At 43.2% G+C, this 21085-nt stretch overlaps 1 protein-coding gene across 1 annotated transcript; it reads right to left on the reverse strand.

Moving 5' to 3' along the window:
• Positions 1-2085: 2085 nt before the first annotated feature.
• LOC311132881 (hepatic leukemia factor-like) lies at positions 2086-18444 on the reverse strand. The gene is made up of 4 exons (XM_084166243.1): positions 18159-18444; positions 10170-10592; positions 5550-5815; positions 2086-3620 (listed from the first exon to the last, which is right to left on the reverse strand). The coding sequence occupies exons 1-4, from the start codon at positions 18346-18348 to the stop codon at positions 3405-3407; spliced, it is 1095 nt and encodes a 364-aa protein (XP_084022369.1). The 5' UTR covers positions 18349-18444; the 3' UTR covers positions 2086-3404.
• Positions 18445-21085: the final 2641 nt, after the last annotated feature.

Raw genomic sequence — 21085 nt, forward strand, 5'->3', positions numbered from 1 at the left:
ATGGTCACAAGCCATCAAACAAAGCCGAGCTGCTTGAATTTCTGCGCCAGGAGTGGCATAAAGTCACCTAACATCAATGTGAAAGACTGGTGGAGAGCATGCAAAGACGCATGAAAGCTGTGATTGAAAATCAGCGTTATTCCACCAAATAAGTTAAAATATTACTATTGTGTAGTTTAAAAATGAACATGAACTTATTTTATTTGCATTATTCGAGGTCTGACAACACTGCATCTTTTTTGTTATTTTGACCAGTTGTCATTTTCTGCAAATAAATGCTCTAAATGACAATACTTTTATTTGGAATTTGGGAGAAATGTTGTCAGTAGTTTATAGAATAAAACAAAAATGTTATTTTTACCCAAATACATACCTATAAATAGTAAAACCAGAGAAACTGATAATTTTGCAGTGGTCTCTTAATTTTTTCTGCGGCTGTATTCACCCATCTACATGAATACCTGGCAACACATTAGAGCAATATTTATTCACAAATATCTGTACAGCTGCAGCTGCTCTCGTGATTGATCACTGACTGTAGCATTTCAATTTATTTTCTCTATCTCTTCCTCACCGCCAGACACACAATTAAAAAGATTTAATTCCAGAAAGGAATCAAAGAGAAGATAACAAATTAAAGGGCAACTCCACCACTTTTCAAATTCACTTTCATTATCTCCAGCACAATATCAGTGTCAACATACACTACATGGCCAAAATACACTGCTCGTCAAACATCTCATTCCAAAATCATGGCCATTAATATGGAGTTTGTCCCTCCTTTGCTGCTATAACAGCCTCCACTCTTCTGGGAAGGCTTTCCACTAGATGTTGGAACATTGCTGCGGGGATTTGCTTCCATTCAGCCACAAGAGCATTAGTGAGGTCGGGCACTGATGTTTGGACGATTAGGCCTGGCTTGCAGTTGGCGTTACAATTCATCCCAAAGGTGTTCGATGGGGTTAAGGTCAGGGCTCTGTGCAGGCCATTCAAGTTCTTCCACACTGATCTCGAAAACCATTTCTGTGTGGACCTCGCTTTGTACACGGGGGCATTGTAATGCTGAAACAGGAAAGGGCCTTCCCCAAACTGTTGCCACAAAGTTGGAAGCACAGAATTGTCTAGAATGTAATTGTATGCTGTAGCGTTAAGATTTCCCTTCACTGGAACTAAGGGGCCTGAACCATGAAAAACAACCCCAGACCATTATTCCTCCTCCACCACCAAACTTTACAGTTGGCACAATGCATTGGGGCAGTTAGCGTTTTCCAGGTATCCACAAACCCAGATTTGTCCGAAGGACTGATGGTGAAGCATGATTCATCACTCCAGAGAATGCATTTCCACTGCTCCAGAGTCCAATGGTGGCGAGCTTTACACCACTCCAGCCAACGCTTGGCATTGCGCATGGTGATCTTAGGCTTGTGTGCAGCTGCTCAGTCATGGAAACCCATTTCATGAAGCTCCCGACGAACAGTTATTCTGCTGACGTTGCTTCCAGAGGCAGTTTGAAACTCGGCAGTGAGTGTTGCAACCGAGGACATACGATTATTAAGCCCTACGCGCTTCAGCACTCTGCGGTTCTGTGAGCTTGTGTGGCCTACCACTTTGCGGCTGAGCTGTCGTTGCTCCTAGACGTTTCCACTTCACAATAACAGCCCTTACAGTTGACCGGGGCAGCTCAAGCAGGGCAGACATTTGACGAACTGACTTGTTGGAAAGTCACTGAGCTCTTCAGTACAGGCCATTTTACTGCCAATGTTTGTCTATGGAGATTGCATGGCGGTGTGCTCGATTTTATACAGCAACGGGTGTGGCTGAAATAGCCGAATCCACTAATTTGGACATGTAGTGTATGTGAAAACGGTGCGTTTCTAAGTTTTGTAGAAAAAATATAAAAAGTTTAAAAGTTCTACCCGATGACATCATCAAAAGTCAAAACATTTTAAAAACAGTGATTTTATAAAAAACTATGAGATTCGCGGTGACGTGGGGAGCTAGAAAATACCCTCACTTGGGCTAGAAACTCGTTGCAGGTGATGTCACAGAGAAGCATTTTTTTAGGACCTTTCTCCTTTTCTTTTTAACCACAGATCATAGAAACGCGATGTTTTCACATATGTAAACACTGGTTTGGTGTTGGAGATTATGATTATGAGGTTGAAAAGAGGAAGAATTGCACTTTAAAGGGACATTTGACATTTTTTCAACTTCATATTCATCATCTCCAGCACCACCCCAACATCAATATATGTGAATATTGCACGTTTCTAAGATAAGGGTTTCCAATGACATCATCGGTGTGCATCGTGTGATTTTAACCAATTATGAGTAGGCATTGCCTACTAATAGGTTGATGAATTCATTGGAAACACTTATCTTCCTCTATCTTTTTTACTACAAAACATAAATGCCCCATTTTCACATGTTGATGTTAGGGTGATATTGGAGATGATGAATATGAAGTGAACATTTTTGAGAATTCCCTTTAACTGCTTCAACGAACCCACTAGAACAAAATAAAAAATATACAATGTTTGTTTCATCTTCGATCTGTCTATGTCTACAATCATTTACTAAGATACTTCTCCTCTCTTGTCGTCATGTTATGCCTGGATACAACCATTATACATTCTCGATTACGACCTCTGACCTCTAACCCTCTATCTTAATAAGTTCAAAATATATCATTTATCAATCCACCCTGTTGTTAAAACATCTTCATATAGCCCCTATCTCTATACTAAACTCACCCATATATAAAATATACAAAATATTATTTCCAAAATCTCCTCTGAACTCTCTGTGTTTGCAAATATAAAAATATACAGTTTTCCTATGTTGAAATCTCTTTGCTTTCTTCTCTCCTGCCCACCTCTCCTACTGCTCCTCTTCTAGTTATAGCTCATCCTCTGTTTTCTAGTTTGCCCATGCCTCCCTCCCTGCCCAGTACAGTCAAAAAATATACATGTTTTGTCATAGAAAAAAATTACACACCTGTCCTCCCCTGGCTTGTCTCCTTGTCTTTAGCTTAAAAACATTAGTTGTCTATGATCTGTATGATTTGAACACCTCATTTGAATGGGTGCACGTATGGCCTGCGCATTACCCGCAAAAACACTGCAATGCACCTGATATAAACACTGAACGACGTCTCGACGCCCAGGTGACACTACCAGTCAAAGAGACACGGGAAGTGAAACAGCACAGATACATAAAATGGAGGCTGCACTCACTACAACACTGTAGGCTCCTCGCAACATGGATGCTTACTACAGGTGTCATACGATGTTTACTTCACGTATACGTAGGCCGTACGCGCACCCCCTCAACTAAAGTGCTGCCAATGTTGCCTTCTACCCCCCTCTCCTCCACCCCCTCCCTCCTCTTCTTCTTCTTCTTCCTCACAAGTCTCCGTGTCGGCTCTCAAACTTGTTGAGGATGTTGCGGCAGCGGCCCAGCTCCTTGCGCATGTCGGCCACTTCCTGTCTGAGAGCAGCGTTCTCTCGCTCCAGGAAGGCGGCACGCACCGTGATCTGGTTCTCCTTGAGGCGCCGGGCATCACGTGAGCGCTTGGCAGCCTCGTTGTTCTTGTAGCGCCGGCTCCAGTACTTGTCGTCCTGCAGAAGTCACCACAAAGTAGAGGCGTGTTGTGGGGGTTTGGGGAAAAGAAGAGAGAGGAGAGGGGCAAGAAGGCTCAGTTTTGGGATGGCGAGGGGGGCAGAGGTGTCACAACTGAGCATTGTATTTGCACACTTGAAGCATGTACAGTTGAAGTCGGAAGTTTACATACACTTAGGTTGGAGTCATTAAAACTTGTTTTTCAACCACTCCACAAATTTCTTGTTAACAAACTATAGTTTTGGCAAGTCGGTTAGGACATCTACTTTGTGCATGACACAAGTCATTTTTACAACAATTGTTTACAGACAGATTATTTCACTTATAATTCACTGTATCACAATTCCAGTGGGTCAGAAGTTTACATACACCAAGTTAACTGTGCCTTTAAACAGCTTGGAAAATTCCAGAAAATTATGTCATGGCTTTAGAAGCTTCTGATAGGCTAATTGACATCATTTGGGTCAATTGGAGGTGTACCTGTGGATGTATTTCAAGGCCTACCTTCAAATTCAGTGCCTCTTTGCTTGACATCATGGGAAAATCAAAAGAAAACAGCCAAGACCTCAGAAAACAAATTCTAGACCTCCACAAGTCTGGTTCATCCTTGGGAGCAATTTCCAAACACCTAAAGGTACCACGTTCATCTGTACAAACAATAGTACGCAAGTATAAACACCATGGGACCACGCAGCCGTCATACCTCTCAGGAAGGAGACGCGTTCTGTCTCCTAGAGATGAATGTACTTTGGTGCAAAAAGTGCAAATCAATCCCAGAACAACAGCAAACGACCTTGTGAAGATGCTGGAGGAAACAGGTACAAAATTATCTATATCCACAGTAAAACGAGTCCTATATCGACATAACCTGAAAGGCCGCTCAGCAAGGAAGAAGCCACTGCTCCAAAACCACGATAAAAAAGCCAGACTACGGTTTGCAACTGCACATGGGGACAAAGATCGTACTTTTTGGAGAAATGTCTTCTGGTCTGATTAAACAAAAATAGAACTGTTTGGCCATAATGACCATTGTTATGTTTGGAGGAAAAAGGGGGACCTTGCAAGCCGAAGAACACCATCCCAACCGTGAAGCACGGGGGGTGGCAGCATCATGCTGTGGGGGTGCTTTGCTGCAGGAGGGACTGGTGCACTTTACAAAATACATGGCATCATGAGGAAGGAAAATTATTTGGATATATTGAAGCAAAATCTCAATACATCAGTCAGGAAGTTAAAGCTTGTTTGCAAATGGGTCTTCCAAATGGACAATGACCCCAAGCATACTTCCAAAGTTGTGGCAAAATGGCTTAAGGACAACAAAGTCAAGGTATTGGAGTGGCCATCACAAAGCCCTGACCTCAATCCTATAGAAAATGTGTGGGCAGAACTGAAAAAGTGTGTGCGAGCAAGGAGGCCTACAAACCTGACTCAGTTACACCAGCTCTGTCAGGAGGAATGGACCAAAATTCACCCAACTTATTGTGGGAAGCTTGTGGAAGGCTACCCGAAACGTTTGACCCAAGTTAAACAATTTAAAGGCAATGCTACCAAATACTAATTGAGTGTATGTAAACTTCTGACCCACTGGGAATGTGATGAAAGAAAGAAAAGCTGAAATAAATCATTCTCTCTACTATTATTCTGACATTTCACATTCTTAAAATAAAGTGGTGATCCTAACTGACCTAAGACAGGGAATGTTTACTAGGATTAAATGTCAGGAATTGTGAAAAACTGAGTTTAAATGTATTTGGCTAAGGTGTATGTAAACTTCCCAATGTGTGCCCTCCCTTGATGCATGCCTACATTGTCATTCACTTGAGTAAGCAGGAAGTTGCCCCGCTTTTTATGATGACATCTTATTGCTAACTCTACCATTAAGCTTCTTAGGTGCAAACTACATTTAAAGCCAAGAAGAAATGTAGTACCTTCTGCTCGTCTGGCACCAGCATCTTGCGAGCCTTTTTGATCATGGGCTGTGGCTTGAGCTCTTCCTCCGAGAAGCGGTGCCTTCGGGGGTCGAAGGCCTCCTGGCCCGGCACGCTGGACAGCGCCACATCCGCCGGGTCCGGGTCAAAGTTCACCATGATGTCAGCAGTGCCATTGGTGACCGGTGGGCCCCCTGGCAGCCCGGGTGGGCAGGAAGAGGAGGTGGTGGAGGAGGGTGAGAGGTCAGGAGGCACGACTTGGCCACCTATATGGAGAGAGGATAACAAAAACAAACTTGTGGTTGATCACATGCTTCTCACCATGGCCAGGGTGAAGGGTCAAAGCCTCAACCATGCTGAGAATAAGGTAAAGAGGATTAGTTATTTCTGTGTATGTAAACTGGCTGCTGCATGGAGGCTGCAGTGTTACTGGTCAGCCACCAGGTGGAAGCAGAGGCCACATAACACAGTCAGTCATGTGGTCGAGTTGGCAGCTGGCTGATCCAGGATAAGATGGCACCAAAGTCCAATCTTAATAACAACCATTTTGGGCAAAAGGTTGAAAATTATCCAAGAACTGTGCAGCTGGGTAAACAACCTTCTACATTCAGCTCTAAGCTTTCTTATAGCCCTTGCCATCTCCCCTCTTTTACCTTTGGTCAATGTCATACTATATTACCCTCAGTCAGTAAAATATGCTTTATCTTTAAAGGAGTAGTTCACTATTTTACAGCTTGATGTTAGATGGTTCCTCACCCTGAAAGTAATCTATGGGCCAACAGAAACTGTAATCCATGGTTCAGTTTTCTTTAAACAGACACTACAAAATTCTGCTAACCTTAGCCCCCAGAAGATAAAAATCAATGGAAGTGATGGGGGCATGTGAGTATGTTTAAGAGAAATATCCAAATCACCTGAAATCAATTCAAATCACCTCCATATTTGGTTTGATGCTACTTAAAAGGTGATTTGGCCATTAAAAAAATACACGCTCACATGCCCCCATCACTTCCATTGATTGTTAGCTTGTGGTGGTTAAAGTTAGCTGAAGTTTTTAGTGTCTGTTTAAAGAAACCTGATTACAGTTTCTCCTGGCCTATAGACTACTTTCAGGGTGAGGAACCATCTAACATCTAGTTGTAAAATACTCCTTTAATATACATTTTTGACATTTGATAGCAATACATGTACATTTTCCAGGTAACACTTCTAAGCAGGGTTTAAAGCTTTCATAATCCAAACACACTATTGTTATTATTTCTCACACCCAACTTTAACCAGTGAAATTAGACTGCAATTCATGAGGCCTTCACTACATTGTTTTATTTCCCTGTGCTGTAATATGAGCTATTGCTATGGCTACAACAGCTTTATACCAAGGGTATAACCTAACCTCAACACCCACTATTCCTCAGAAGACAACCAATACATTCTTATACATTCATAAATCAGCGATAACATAGGAATTTCATATTACATTTCAATTCAATATTGGTCTCAGTGTTTTTATTGCATTATTAATAGGGAAATCAGTCTTGTTGGCAACGATTGTTTGATTGTGCTCTGTTTTAGAAAACACTTGAGGAAATGCAACGCTGAAATGGAATGTGATTTAGGAAGTGTGTTACATAAAATGCACTCCCCAGTCCCATCGCTCCGTAGCCACCACAAAGACAGTTCCATACGATACCCCTCCAATCCCTACCCCACCCCCATACTCCCTCTATCTTATATTTAAAACATACACAAAATCCTTTCTTCCTAAGTATCCATAGGACAAACCACCCCTCCTCACATTCTTCCTCCCTCCTTCAGAAAATAACACAAAGAGAGAGCACAGCCCCCACACACACACACGCACACAAACAATAAACCTCACCTTTCATTTCACAGCAGTCTTTCCCTCAGTCCTTATGTCAACAACATGTAATTCTGAAATGTTATGTCACAATGTTGTTCAGTGTGTAAAAATGGTATGGCGACATGAAGGGGATATCTCTGCAATGTAAATCTCTCTGCTTCTTTATGTAAGGCTAGTCTTATGCAATGTTATGCTAGGGCTCACCAGAGCTCTCTCTCTCTCTCTCTGCTTTACTCCATCTCTATGCCTCTCTCCCTCCAACCCCTCCTTCTTCCGCCGCCCCTCCCTTCCCCTCTCTTGCTCTCTCTCGCTCCATTACTCTCTGCATCGCCACGTGACAACGCCTGCACATGGCCCAAGCGTGTGAGAGAGGGAGTAAGGGGGAGGGAGAGATAGAGTGAGAGGTATTAAAACATGCAAGGAGAACACTGAACTGGGCTCTCTCTCTCGTTTTGTCCTGTATTGCAGAGTCTTTCTTAACTCTTTCCTCGACACGTCATTAAAATGAATTATTGTGGTAAACATTTCTATGATTGATTTCTGAATTTGTTTATATCTCTATGCTAAGGTGTCACTCCGATTGTCTTCCCTGGTCTGTAACTCATGTGTATATTTTTTCTTCATTTGCACACACTGTATATAGATTTTCTATTGTGTTATTGACTGTACGTTTTGTTTATTCCATATGTAACTCTGTGTTGTCGTTGTTTTTAATCGCACTGCTTTGCTTTATCTTGGACAGGTCGCAGTTGTAAATGAGAACTTGTTCTCAACTGGCTTACCTGGTTAAATAAAAGGTGAAAAAAATAAATGTGTCTGTTTGTGTTGCACTGATTTAGCAGATATGAAAAACGCTGAGTGGTTGTTTTGGTCCGGCGAGAATGTTTTGTCAGAAAATAGAAAGTGACATATCATTTGAAAGCTACAGTCCTTGTCTTTCTGGAAATCAAACTCAAATCTTACTGCTGGCAATGTCATAAGAGTATGCAATGTAGGTCTAGTCATGGAAAGGGTACATCCTGATGGACATTGTAAAACATGTGTTTGTAGTTTTGAAAATAAAATGTACTTTATGGGGGTAGAATACAATATTATGCGTCGTTTAGAAAATGCCACCAGAGGGCTTCCGAGTTTACGAGGTTAATTACCGTAAAACTACAAGTGTCAAAATAAAGGGCCGTGAATAGTCTATTGGACAAGTTCTTTGAGACTATACCCTGTCTTTTTACCCTTTGTATATAGCTTATTTTTGTCCCCTGTCCCTTGCTCCTCTTCCGCTAGCATCATGCCACCAATTTCACACTAGACAGTAGGAGATTTGGGGATTTTCGGATGCATCAATGCACAATGATGCATTTGTACTATGGAATAAAACACAAAGCAGTTCTATTGGCCCTCCTACATATTAGTTTTTGCCTTGGAGCTCTACAAAAACAAATAGTTTTTTTGGGTTCGAACCAGTTCAAAACGTTATTTTGCTGGTCGGAATAGTGGAACGAAACGGAAAAAAGTGGTTCTGTTCAGAACAAAACGATCTGAACATAATTTTGGTTCCAACCCCTGCTAAACACAGAAACAAACACTCACATGGACACAACCAAACACACACACATCCTGTACATACCTACACCCACCCACACACTCCCTGCCCCTCCCCTCTTTTACCACACACCCTACTAACAAGAGCCCTGCATTGGCATGAATTTTAAGCCCTAACCGCGACGTTCAGGCCCTACCCTAACCAGGCCCGATTGCTTCTGCCAAATGTAAGGCCCTTAATAACTTCCTATTAGTAAATCCATTAGCTGCTCCTCTCTGTCTGTTACTCGATCGCTCCCTGCGCGCAGGCAGCTCGTTCTGCATGCGCTCTGCTCATGGCGGCTTTGAGTCTGTGTATCCATAGCAACGGCTGCTTTGCCAGAGATATTAGAGAAAGGAGGAGATAGGAATCCCATTGGGCAATGAATAGGGAAACGTATAACGCCCCACCCAGCAGACTGTCACCCAATCGCATTCACATTGTTATGCTGCGTCACGCGGTTGCTAAGCTAATCATCACGCAATCCCTTCTCAAAGTCAGGGTATGAGTCGAGAAACGTGCCTATTTTCATTGAAAGTACGTAATGTCACGATTCCAAAGTTATACAATATTACAGATAGCAAGTTACAGTAAGTATCTCAAATCTCAGAATATATTTGTAATGTTGAACTTCTTGTTGACGAACGTCATGCTAATGTTGGGTTTTTGAGCTAGCGCCCAATTGACTCTCATTCACTCCTTTTAAGGAGATCTCTCCTTGTCCCAGAATCGCCCAGAATGCACCGCGCGGCCCATTGATGTAGCATGGGCAACGTACACAATGGGCGTTAATACGATTCCAATGGAGTTTAGCATCTCCTCAAAAGTATCTCTGGCTTTGCTCCACGAACGAAGAGACATGAGAGAGCAGTTAGCTGTTAGCTACTTTTGGTCACTCTACACATACATTTAAAAATAAATAATTTATCCTGTCTTATATTTGATGAGGTTTAAGGACTTCTGACACCATGTTATGATCTTAGTCAGATATGACTGTGCTGCGCAGCAGAGCACGAGCAAATGGCTCAGCTTCAAAACGTTAGTGATTAATTTAGTGATACCCGAGCCCTACTCGTACCCTAGTTATTGATGAAAAAAACAGGCCCTACACAGCCCTAACCCGATGTATAACGTTGGGGCCCGTCGGGCTCGGGTCAGGTAGCAGAGCTCCACTACTAACCATGTAGGCTCTCAGGCCCTCCCATCATGCCTGGCAGTCCGTTTGGTGGCGGCGGCACGTTGTCCAGGCCCAGCAGCGAGGAGGAGGAAGATGAGGAGGACATGGAGGACGATGAAGAAGAACATGGCGGAGGGGAGGACGGCGGGCACTGGGAGCTCTGGTTGGGCACGGCCGACTGCAGGGAGCTCTGTGAGGGCACCTGGGCACTGGCGCTGGAGCCATTGCCACCTTTGCTGTGCATGGCCATGCCGTTCTCAGTCAGGAACTCCTCCAGGTCCATGTACTGCAGCTGGAAGAGGCCCCCGTCGCTGCAGGGCAGCGTGCGCTCCCACAGATGGGGCCCCAGGAAGGCCGACTGGGAAGGCCGACCACCTGGACCCCCACCCATGGAGTCCTCGTCTGAGTCCTGGGGCTTGTCTTTATCTGTTAGTGGGGAGAAAGAGAGAGAAAGGAGATGGAGAAAGAGAGCGAGCAAGAATAAATGGAAGAGAAAAATTGGAGGAAAAGGAGAGAGAGAGAGAGAGAGAGAGAGAGAGAGAGAGAGACATTGAGTGCAACAATCCAGCCTGTTCAGTGTTCATCACTGCTGTCTCTTATCATCACATAATCTGCCTGGGAGCCTAGTGCCCTCATCAGCTCTGCAGGCAACCAACCGCCATTACATGGCTGCATCAGCAACAGTGCCAGCAGTCTTCCCATCCACACACAGGCTGGCTGACAAATGTGAGTAAGGGAGTGAGATGCTATGCTAATATCATGAAGGTGGACTGAAATGCTACTCTGACATCATGAAGAAGAAGTGAGATGCTAAGCTAACATAATGAGGAAAGAGTAAGATGCTAAGCTAACATAATACGCTAACATTATTAGCGGAGGTGGCATCGTCTCATGTCTCAGCCCTCATCCCCTTGAGAGCCATCACATTAATGAGGAGAGGGGGCTCAAAAATGGGGGATGACTATCAGTGTGACACCGCTGAGAGCTAGGCAGAGGAGATCACATAGAGGACAGAAGGGGTAGGGGACAGGGTGACAGGGCTGATTCATAGCGTGATGATCACACCAGGGCTGTACTGGCCAGCAGGACAGCACATTATTGTCAGCACACACATACGCACACACACAGTTTTGGAAGTGCGATAGAGAGGAAAGAGACATGTAGAGGGAAGAGAGAGAGGGAGTGGAGAAAAAAGGGAACGCAAAATAAGACAGACAGACAGGAGAGAGGATAGAGAAGAAAGGAAACATGAGGAGAGACATTTAGAGAAAAGCAATGCAAAATCATAAATAGACAGGAGAGAGGAGAGATGGAACAGAGGAGCAATTAGGTAGGAGGGGATGGAGAAAAAATAGACATAGGGAATGAATATAAGAGGATATGTGGTGAGAAGGAAGAGGAAAGGGAAGAGGAGACATTAGAGATTCAAATAGGAGGAGAGATTGATGATAGGACGATATTGGGGGATGACAGGAAATATAGGAGATGAGAATAAAGAGGGTGAGGAGAGAAAGAAGAGGGAGTACAAACAGGAAGAGAGGGGTGATGGAAGTGGAGAGAAAAGAGAAGGAGTGAAAATAGAGAGAGATATGCAAAGAAAATAACAGAAGAGGGATGAGAAAAGAGATAGAAGTGAAGGGGGAGTGAGGGAGATGTGAGAAGTGGAAGAGGACTGCATGAGGGGATTTGGTAAATGTGCTAGAGGATAGAGAGGATGGAAGAGGGAGGAGAGAGGAGAGGGGAGATACGCTCAGCGAGTGGGTGTATATGAGGGTGTCGAACAAAGCAAGCCAGCCGACCAGGGAGAGAAAAATACTTTTTCTGTTCAAAGGGAAATGCATCATGAAGCCACAGGCAACCAAATATTTTTGCAAAAAACACTCAAGACTCTATCTCATGTAATAAAACCCTTCTCCATCCCTTAACATTAGTGATACACAACGACTATGCATGCTCTGATGGTGAACTTGATGCTGGTAGGCCCTTTGTGCCCCGACTCCATTGGAGGAGCTGTCAGTCTTGGTCAGCGTCATCTCTCACACAAAGACATCCATGGAAATGGTGGAGGGCTGTTGTTCAACTCTATAGCCACCAGGGGGAGGCTGTTTGTCAATGGGATTGTTGTTTGTGTACAGACAGCAGCTGACTAAGGTTGTGACATCCCTTTAACTTAAACGTTAAGTTCTCTATTTAGGGGACTTGCAACAGAACTATTTTGCTAGCACAGACTGGAATATGTTGCGGGACTCATCCGATGGCATTGAGGAGTTTACCACATTAGTCACCGGCTTCATGAATAAGTGTATCAATGACGTTGTCCCCACAGTGGCCATACGTACATATCCCAACCAGAAGCCATGGATTACAGGCAACACCCGCACTGAGCTAAAGGCTAGAGCTGTCGCTTTCAAGGAGCAGGACACTAATCCGTACGCTTATAAGAAATTCCGCTATGCCCTCCGACGAACCATCAAACAGGAAAAACGTCAATACAGGACTAAGATCAAATCCTACTACACTGGCTCAGACGCTAATCAGATGTGGCAGGGCTTGCAAACATTCACGGATTACAAAGGGAAACCCAGCCGAGAGCTGCCCAGTGACACGAGCCTACCAGACGAGCTAAATACCTTCTATGCTCGCTTCGAGGAAAGCAACACTGAACCATGCGTGAGAGCACCAGTTGTTCCGAACAACTGTATGATCACGCTCTCCATAGCCGATGTGAGTAAGACCTTTAAACAGGTTAACATTCACAAGGTCGCGGGCCAGACAGAAACCATGGACCCACTCCAATTTACATACCTCCCCAACAGATCCACAGATTACCCAATCTCTATTGCACTTCACACTGCTCTTTCCCACCCGAACAAAAGGAAGAATGCTGTTCATTGACTACAGCTCAGTGTTCAACACCATAGTGCCCTTCAAGATCATCACTAAACTAAGGATCCTGGGACTGAACACCTCCCTCTGCAACTGGATCCTGACAGGCTGCCCCCAGGTGGTGAAGGTAGGCAACAACACATCTGCCACGCTGACCCTCAACACTGGGGCCCCTTAGGGGTGCGTGCTCAGTCCCCTCCTGTACTCCCTGTCCACCCACGACTGTGTGGCCGTGCACGACTCCAACACCATCATTACGTTTACCAACAACACAACGGTGGTAGGCCTGATCACCTACAACGATGAGACAGCCTTTCGGGAGGAGGTCAGAGACCTGGCAGTCTAGTGCCAGGAAAACAACCTCTCCCTCAACGTTCACATTGATGGGGCTGTGGTAGAGCGGGTCGAAAGCTTCAAGATCCTCGGTGTCCACATCACTGAGGACCTATCATGGTCCATACACACCAACACAGTCGTGAAGAGGGCACGACAACGCCTCTGCCCCCTCAGGAGGCAGGAGTCTGAAAAGATTTGTCATGGGCCCTCAGACCCTCAAAAAGTAATACAGCTGCACCATTAAGAGCATCCTGACTGCCTGCGTCACCGCTTGGTATGGCAACTGCTCGGCATCTGGCCGCACGGCGCTACAGAGGGTAGTGCATATGGCCGAACTCCCTGCCATCCAGGACCTCTATACCAGGCCGTCATAGCCGCGGGAAGTAGTGGGTTGCTGAGGGTGCTGCAGCACCCCCTGAAAAATCAGAATTAAAAATATATATATATAAAACATATTTGAAATAAATATTTTTTCACAAAAGTAGTGCACTGAGCCTTTAATAGTCCTGTATTAACAGACCGATTTAGCAGTCTGCAGCGCCAGCACGGGCAAAAAGATTAGTCCAGCCCCACCCAAACTACTTCCCGCGGCTATGCAGGCAGTGTCAGAGGAAAGCCCTAAACATTTTCTAAAACTCCAGCCACCCAAGTCATAGACTCTTCTCTCTGCTACCACACGGCAAGTGGTACCGGACCGCCAAGTCTGTGACCAAAAGGCACCTGAACAGCTTCTACCCCCAAGCCATAAGACTGCTGAACAGTTAATCAAATGGCTACCCAGACAATTTACATTAAACCCCTCTATTATTTATTTATTTATTTATCTCAATTGTTTTGCACTGACTCTATGCACACTCACTAGACTCTACGCACACTCACACATACGACACTGGCACTCCAACACACACATTGCATATGCTCACACACACACACACACAAAACACACACATGCATATTGACGCCACACGCACACACACTTTCACACACACTGCTGCTACTCTGTTTATTATATATCCTGATTGCCTAGTCACTTTTGCCCCTACCCACATGTACATACTGTATTACCTCAACTACCTCAACCACCTCGTACCCCTGCACATTGACTCGGTACTGGTACTCCTTGTTTATAGCCTTGTTATTATTGTGTTACTATTTCCTTTTTTATTTAGCAAATATTTGTCTTACTTTTTAACTCTACACTGTTGGGAATGGGCTCGTAAGTAAGCATTTCACTGTAAAGTCTACACCGGTTGTATTTGGTGCATGTAACCAATAACATTTGATTTGACTCTGAACGTTCTGGTTGTCCCACTTCACATGCTGCTCTCAACTGAGATGCAGTATGTGAAATCTGACACCTTATTTGCATAGGGAGCGACACCTCACATTTTCTGGCCTATCTAGACAAAGGATCGATTTCCTCTGGCTGTGAACCTTGCAGCGCCGCTTACAATGAATACAGCATATGAAACGGGTGAGCCTAGCGATTGCAGCAAAAGCAGTATCATCTCCCTGTGATTTTCTCCGATGGATTTAGAGCTCTCGATTTTGTGCCCAGCGTCCTCTGAGCAACGAAGAGACGCCATTCAAATGCCTGCTAACTTGTTACAACTTCAGTTTTAATACAAAATCATTTTGTATAATTTATACAAGACCACTTGCATGTTGTGCTTAAAGCTGAAGTTGTAACAAGTTAGCTGGCATTTGAATGGCATATTTTCGTTGCTCAGAGGACGCTGGGCAGAAAATTGTCTGTCTTCAGTTATATGAATGGGTGCTGATTTTGTGCTGTCAGTAAGTATGATCATATTTACAGCGCCTTGCAAAAGTATTTATCCCCCTTGGCGTTTTTCCTATTTTGTTGCTTTAAAACCTGTAATTTAAATGGATTTTTATTTGGATTTCATGTAATGGACATACACAAAATAGTCCAAATTGGTGAAGTGAAATGAAAAAAATAAATTGTTTCAGAAATTATAAAAAATAAATAACAGAAAAGTGGTGCGTGTATATGTATTCACCCCCTTTGCTATGAAGCCCCTAAATAAGATCTGGTGCAACCAATTACCTTCAGAAGTCACATAATTAGTTAAATAAAGTCCCCCTGTGTGCAATCTAAGTGTCACATGATCTGTCACATGATCTCAGTGTATATATACCCCTGTTCTGAAAGGCCCCAGAGTCTGCAACACCACTAAGCAAGGGACACAACCAAGCAAGCGGCACCATGAAGACCAAGGAGCTCTCCAAACAGGTCAGGGACAAAGTTGTGGAGAAGCACAGATCACGGTTGGGTTATAAAAAAATATCCAAAACTTTGAACATCCCACGGAGCACCATTAAATCCATTATTAAAAAATTGAAAGAATATGGCACCACAACAAACCCGCCAAGAGAGGGCCGCCCACAAAAACTCACAGCCCAGGCAAGGAGGGCATTAATCAGAGAGGCAACAAAGAGACCAAAGATAACTCTGAAGGAGCTGCAAAGCTCCACAGCGGAGATTGGAGTATCTGTCCATTGGACCACTTTAAGCCATACACTCCACAGAGCTGGGCTTTACGAAAGAGTGGCCAGAAAAAAGCCATTGCTTAAAGAAAGAAATAAGCAAACACGTTTGGTGTTCACCAAAAGCCAAAAGGCATGTGGGAGACTCCCCAAACATATGGAAGAAGGTACTCTGGTCAGATGAGACTAAAATTGAGCTTTTTGACCATCAAGGAAAACGCTATGTCTGGCGCAAACCCAACACCTCTCATCACCCTGAGAACACCATCCCCACTGTGAAGCATGGTGGTGGCAGCATCATGCTGCTGTAGGGATGTTTTTCATCGGCAGGGTCTGGGAAACTGGTCAGAATTGAAGGAATGATGGATGGCGCAAAATACAGGGAAATTATTGAGGGGAAACCTGTTTCAGTCTTCCAGAGATTTGAGACTGGGACGGAGGCTCACCTTCCAGCAGGACAATGACCCTAAGCATACTGCTAAAGCAACACTTGAGTGGTTTAAGGGGAAACATTTAAATGTCTTGGAATGGCCTAGTCAAAGCCCAGACCTCAATCCAATTGAGAATCTGTGGTATGACTTAAAGATTGCTGTACACCAGCGGAACCCATCCAACTTGAAGGAGCTGGAGCAGTTGCCTTGAAGAATGGCCAAAAATCCCAGTGACTAGATATGCCAAGCTTATAGAGCCATAGCCCAAGAGACTTGCAGCTGTAATTGCTGTGAATAGTTACGCACGCTCAAGTTCTGTTTTTTTGTCTTATTTCTTATTTGTTTCACAAAAGAAATTATTTTGCATCTTCAAAGTGGTAGGCATGTTGTGTAAATCAAATGATACAAACCCCACAAATCCATTTTAATTCCAGGTTGTAAGGCAACAAAATAGGAAAAATGCCAAGGGGGTGAATACTTTCGCAAGCCACTGTATTTTACAGCTGTAAGAAATATTAAATATTATAGTAAGTCATTAAAAAGCATTTTAATCATTTGAAGCCCTATTCCCCAACTTTTGTTGAATAGGAAATACATCATACATGATTTTTCATATTTTCATCATATATGTACTGTGAACTTGAGCTTGTGTCCTCAAAAGTGACTACACCTCAGCAATTTATAACTATTTTTACCAGAAAGGTGAGATTTTAATATTTCTGGCAGTATAAGGATTACTAGGTATTTCTTATGGCCCTCATGATAAATAACTACTTTTGGTTATGTCTCTTTTTTACATTACATTTAACAACCCTCCCTGCCCCCACCCTTAGTTAACATTTGACCAATTAAAATGTATCTAGTCTGTGTTTGTTGAATCAATGTTTGTTGGATTGAGAGCTCGTGTTAGACATCCTTATATACTGAGTGTACAACACATTTGGAACACCTGGTCTTTCCATGACATAGACTGACCAGGTGAATCCAGGTGAAAGCTATGATCCCTTATTGATGTCACTTGTTAAATCCACATCAATCAGTGTAGATGAAGGGGAAGTGACAGGTTAAAGAATGATTTTTAAGCCTTGAGACAATTGAGACATGGATTGTGTATGTGTGCCATTTAGAGTGAATGGGCAAGACAAAAGATTAAAGGCCTTTGAACAGGGTAGTAGGTGCCAGGCACACCGGTTTGAGTGTGTCATGAACTGCAACGCAGTTGGGTTTTTCACGCTCAAAAGTTTCCTGTGTGTATCAAGAATGGTCCACCACCCAAAGGATATCCAGCCAACTATGGGAAGCATTGGAGTCAACATGGGCCAGCATCCTTATAGAACGCTTTCGACCCTTGTAGAGTCCATGCCCCGACGAATTGAGACTGTTCTGAGGGCAAAAGGGGGTGCAACTAAATATTAGGAAGGTGTTCCTAACTTTTTGTACACTCAGTGTCCATTAATATCATGAGATGTGTCCTTATTGAAGGTCTTTATTGAAGGATAAAAGCATTCATGTTCTATGCTGTGTATGTGTGTGTGTGTGTGTGTGTTCTTGTTGCTGGCAACAAAAATATGAACCTATTGCCATAATAAGTCATGCATGATACAAGTCAATGCAAGAATTGTCAAGTCTATATGCTTTATATTTATAACACATGAAACCAAGCCAACTGAATGAAAACAAAGATTGCAGGCCACCCTGTGTGTGTGTGTGTGTGTGTGTGTGTGTGTGTGTGTGTGTATTTATTTAAACATTTGGTATGCATGAACTGTCCCCTTCCTTCCCTCCCTGCCCCACCACACACACACACACACACACACACAACAAACCTCACCTTTCATTGCACAGCAGTCTTTTGCTCGCTGGTCAACCTTGATGGGCAGCTGTAGGAGAGTCTTGAGGCTGGCCATGGAGTTCAAGTGTCCGCCGGTCGGGACACTGCCCGCAAGGTTACCCGTACCGAACTGTGGGCTCGCTCCTGCCGGGAGGTCAGGCGGTAGGAGCTGTGTGAGCGGCCTAGACATGATTGGGATGGCCGTTGATTCCCACCGTGGAATGAGCGCGGAATGTATCGATTAATCCACAAACGATTGACTGGCTGTCAACGGGTTCACAACACAGTGACGTAACGATTCAAAAGGTGGACAGGTGGGCAGCTGAATACACACTGCTAGACCGACTGTTATTTACCTCATTTGAACGCCGAATGGTAGCCTATATAAATATGAATTAAGAATGTACTAGAGAATAATAGTAAAATTCGACATGACAAATATAATTTGACATCAACAATAAATTATTGCTATTGCTCTTCCAACTTGCCATTAAGAAATCAAAAGTTATGAAAGAAAGAAAATTATGTCCTCAAAAATATGTCCATGGTAAAATAAAAGTGTTCTATTCAATAATCTTGCCAGATGCAATGTGCCTTTTAAGAGTAAATCACTTAACACAGCCTCTATCTATGAGATAAACAAAGTTGGACCTTGCTTGATGATGTCCGTTTAACTGAGGATAATAGGCATCAAACCGAGTTGATTTTCTTCTTGACCTGGACAAAAATATTTCCCGAAAAATTAAAACAAACGAAACTGAAGGTTGTCTATGGAGTAAAATGGATTATGGAGAAATGCCTAGAAAAACAATAATAGAGAAAGTTGAAAATAAGTGTGGGGGGGGGGGGGGTGAGGGCGAAAAAAGGCTGCTTCGTCAAATAATATCCAACATGAGTAGGATAGATGTTGATGTCTCTTGTTTTTCCTCTCCCCACTTAGTAGATCTCGCTCCCTCCCTCTTTCTCTCTCGTTATTTTTGTCGTTTACCTTCTTTCCCTGCCTTTCTGTGGGCTGCCAGCAAGGAAGCAACCGAGCGCGGCGCGGCAGGAGTCAGCTGGAACGAACACGGGCCGCTCTCGTGACATCACCGCTCACAGGGGATTGGCGCTGGGAGAGAGGCTGATCAATATTCATGATCCACACCTTCTAAAACGCCCCAAACAACATTAATGAGCACCACCCCATCATAAACAAACCAGTCAGAGGGAGTTGTTGATTACTGTAACCAAACCACGCTGACTTTAACAATTCGCCTGCTGCATAACTTTTAACGCCCCTCCTGGTGATGGAACACGTGGTTGACCTTAATGTCAGTCATAAAGCTAAACTAGTGACCACGAGATTAATGGACCAATGTATATATCTGATTAATTGATTATAATCACGGGTCCTGTAGGCTACACAGAAACGCCACAACTGTAGCCAATCCTAAACCTACACATTAATGGCATTGCTTTGCAATGTCCAGTAGCCTCTGATTTATTTTCAATGTTACTATTACATTCCTTATAGACTACTTGGGGTGTGGGCTATCTCTGTAATTTCAAGGATCCGGATCCCAAATTCAACAAATCATCATTATTAATATTATTGCATTTAATCCGGCAAAAACGTGAAAGTCATTGTTTTGGCAGACACAAAATATCTATCTCCCTTCTACCTTAAAACCGATTCCTGCACTCGAAGCGAGCACATGGCCCTGGCACGCGCGGATGCTGCCTACCAGCGATTGGTTCAAATTAGGTCTGTCTCTGCCCTTTGCAGAACGCTATTGGACAAAACTAGGTCATTGGCTCCGCCCAAAGATTCCCCATGGTAGAGCCGCGTGAGACAGAGGATAAGTAAAACAGGCAAGTGAGCCCAGTGAGATTGAATGGATGAGTCTTTCATTTAGCAAGATCCAGAGATCGTATGGAATTTGCTTTGACGTCTATTAAAGTAGTTGGTGACCACCCCATAGTGTAAACGTTTTGCTTGATCATTTCCTTATTATAGTATTCCAATAATGACAATAGGCTATTAATACTTGACCCTACTAATACATTATAGCCTAATAATGAGCATCAACACTTAAAATATAATAATGAAAGGTACTTCTCTATACTAACTCCAGCTAATATTTGCTTTGAAACTTAAATACATTCGTATGTCTTGATAGTAATAACTTCCCCTTTTATCTGTCACACTTCTGAAGTACAACAGTGTAATTGATGTGCTAACTTAAAAACACGCTCCCAGGGACTGTGTTTAGGAGAAGTTGACCATACCATCAAATCCACATCACAACTCTTACAACTCATTGTTTAAAAGACAGACATTAATGCTTTGTATTATTTATATTATTATTCACGAGGCCTTTCAATAAAGTAGGGGATACGATTTGAATTGAATGAACAACTTTGATTGTCTGCCTTGACAATCCCACATTTGAGTGGTTAAAATTGCCTAATGCATTTGATTTTATATGTGTCATTAAACAATAGCCTGTCACAATTTATTAAAACTACAATTTCAAAATGAAATATGCATTAGACCTACAAACCACTAGATGGAAGCAATACTGCGTTTTTCAAGAGCAAATTTATCAGATGCCACAAACACATAAAAAATATATGGACAAATATTCACACAGATGAATCAATCCTTGACTTGTGTATATGGTGTGAATTGTTATAGGACGGATACTTTCAATGTGCATGTATAACTTTATTTCCTTATGTAAATTGCAATGTTTCTCATAGACAAAATATTCCCCTCCCTCTACCTGGTTATGCTTCTGTAAGCGTTCATAAAAGGGCCTCATATGGCCATCTAGAGGACACTGAATAGTATTACACTAGTCATTTTCTAACCACAGCTGCATGGCTGTCCTCGAAACAGGAATAAAATGTTACTGTGAGTTTAATGTGTATCTATCTAATCTGCA

The sequence above is a fragment of the Coregonus lavaretus genome, assembly GCF_964263955.1.
Source record: "Coregonus lavaretus genome assembly, chromosome: 7".
Lineage (NCBI taxonomy): Eukaryota > Metazoa > Chordata > Actinopteri > Salmoniformes > Salmonidae > Coregonus > Coregonus lavaretus.

What these genes read in the sequence shown, in the direction of transcription:
- LOC311132881 (XM_084166243.1), bottom strand. Translation starts at nt 18,348, where the DNA reads ATGTCTAGGCCGCTCACACAGCTCCTACCGCCTGACCTCCCGGCAGGA. An exon ending in AGGGCCTGAGAGCCTACATG is followed by an intron (nt 5,816 to 10,169) that starts GTTAGTAGTGGA and finishes CTCTCCATATAG; the next exon opens with GTGGCCAAGTCGTGCCTCCT. An exon ending in TGGTGCCAGACGAGCAGAAG is followed by an intron (nt 3,621 to 5,549) that starts GTACTACATTTC and finishes TGACTTCTGCAG; the next exon opens with GACGACAAGTACTGGAGCCG.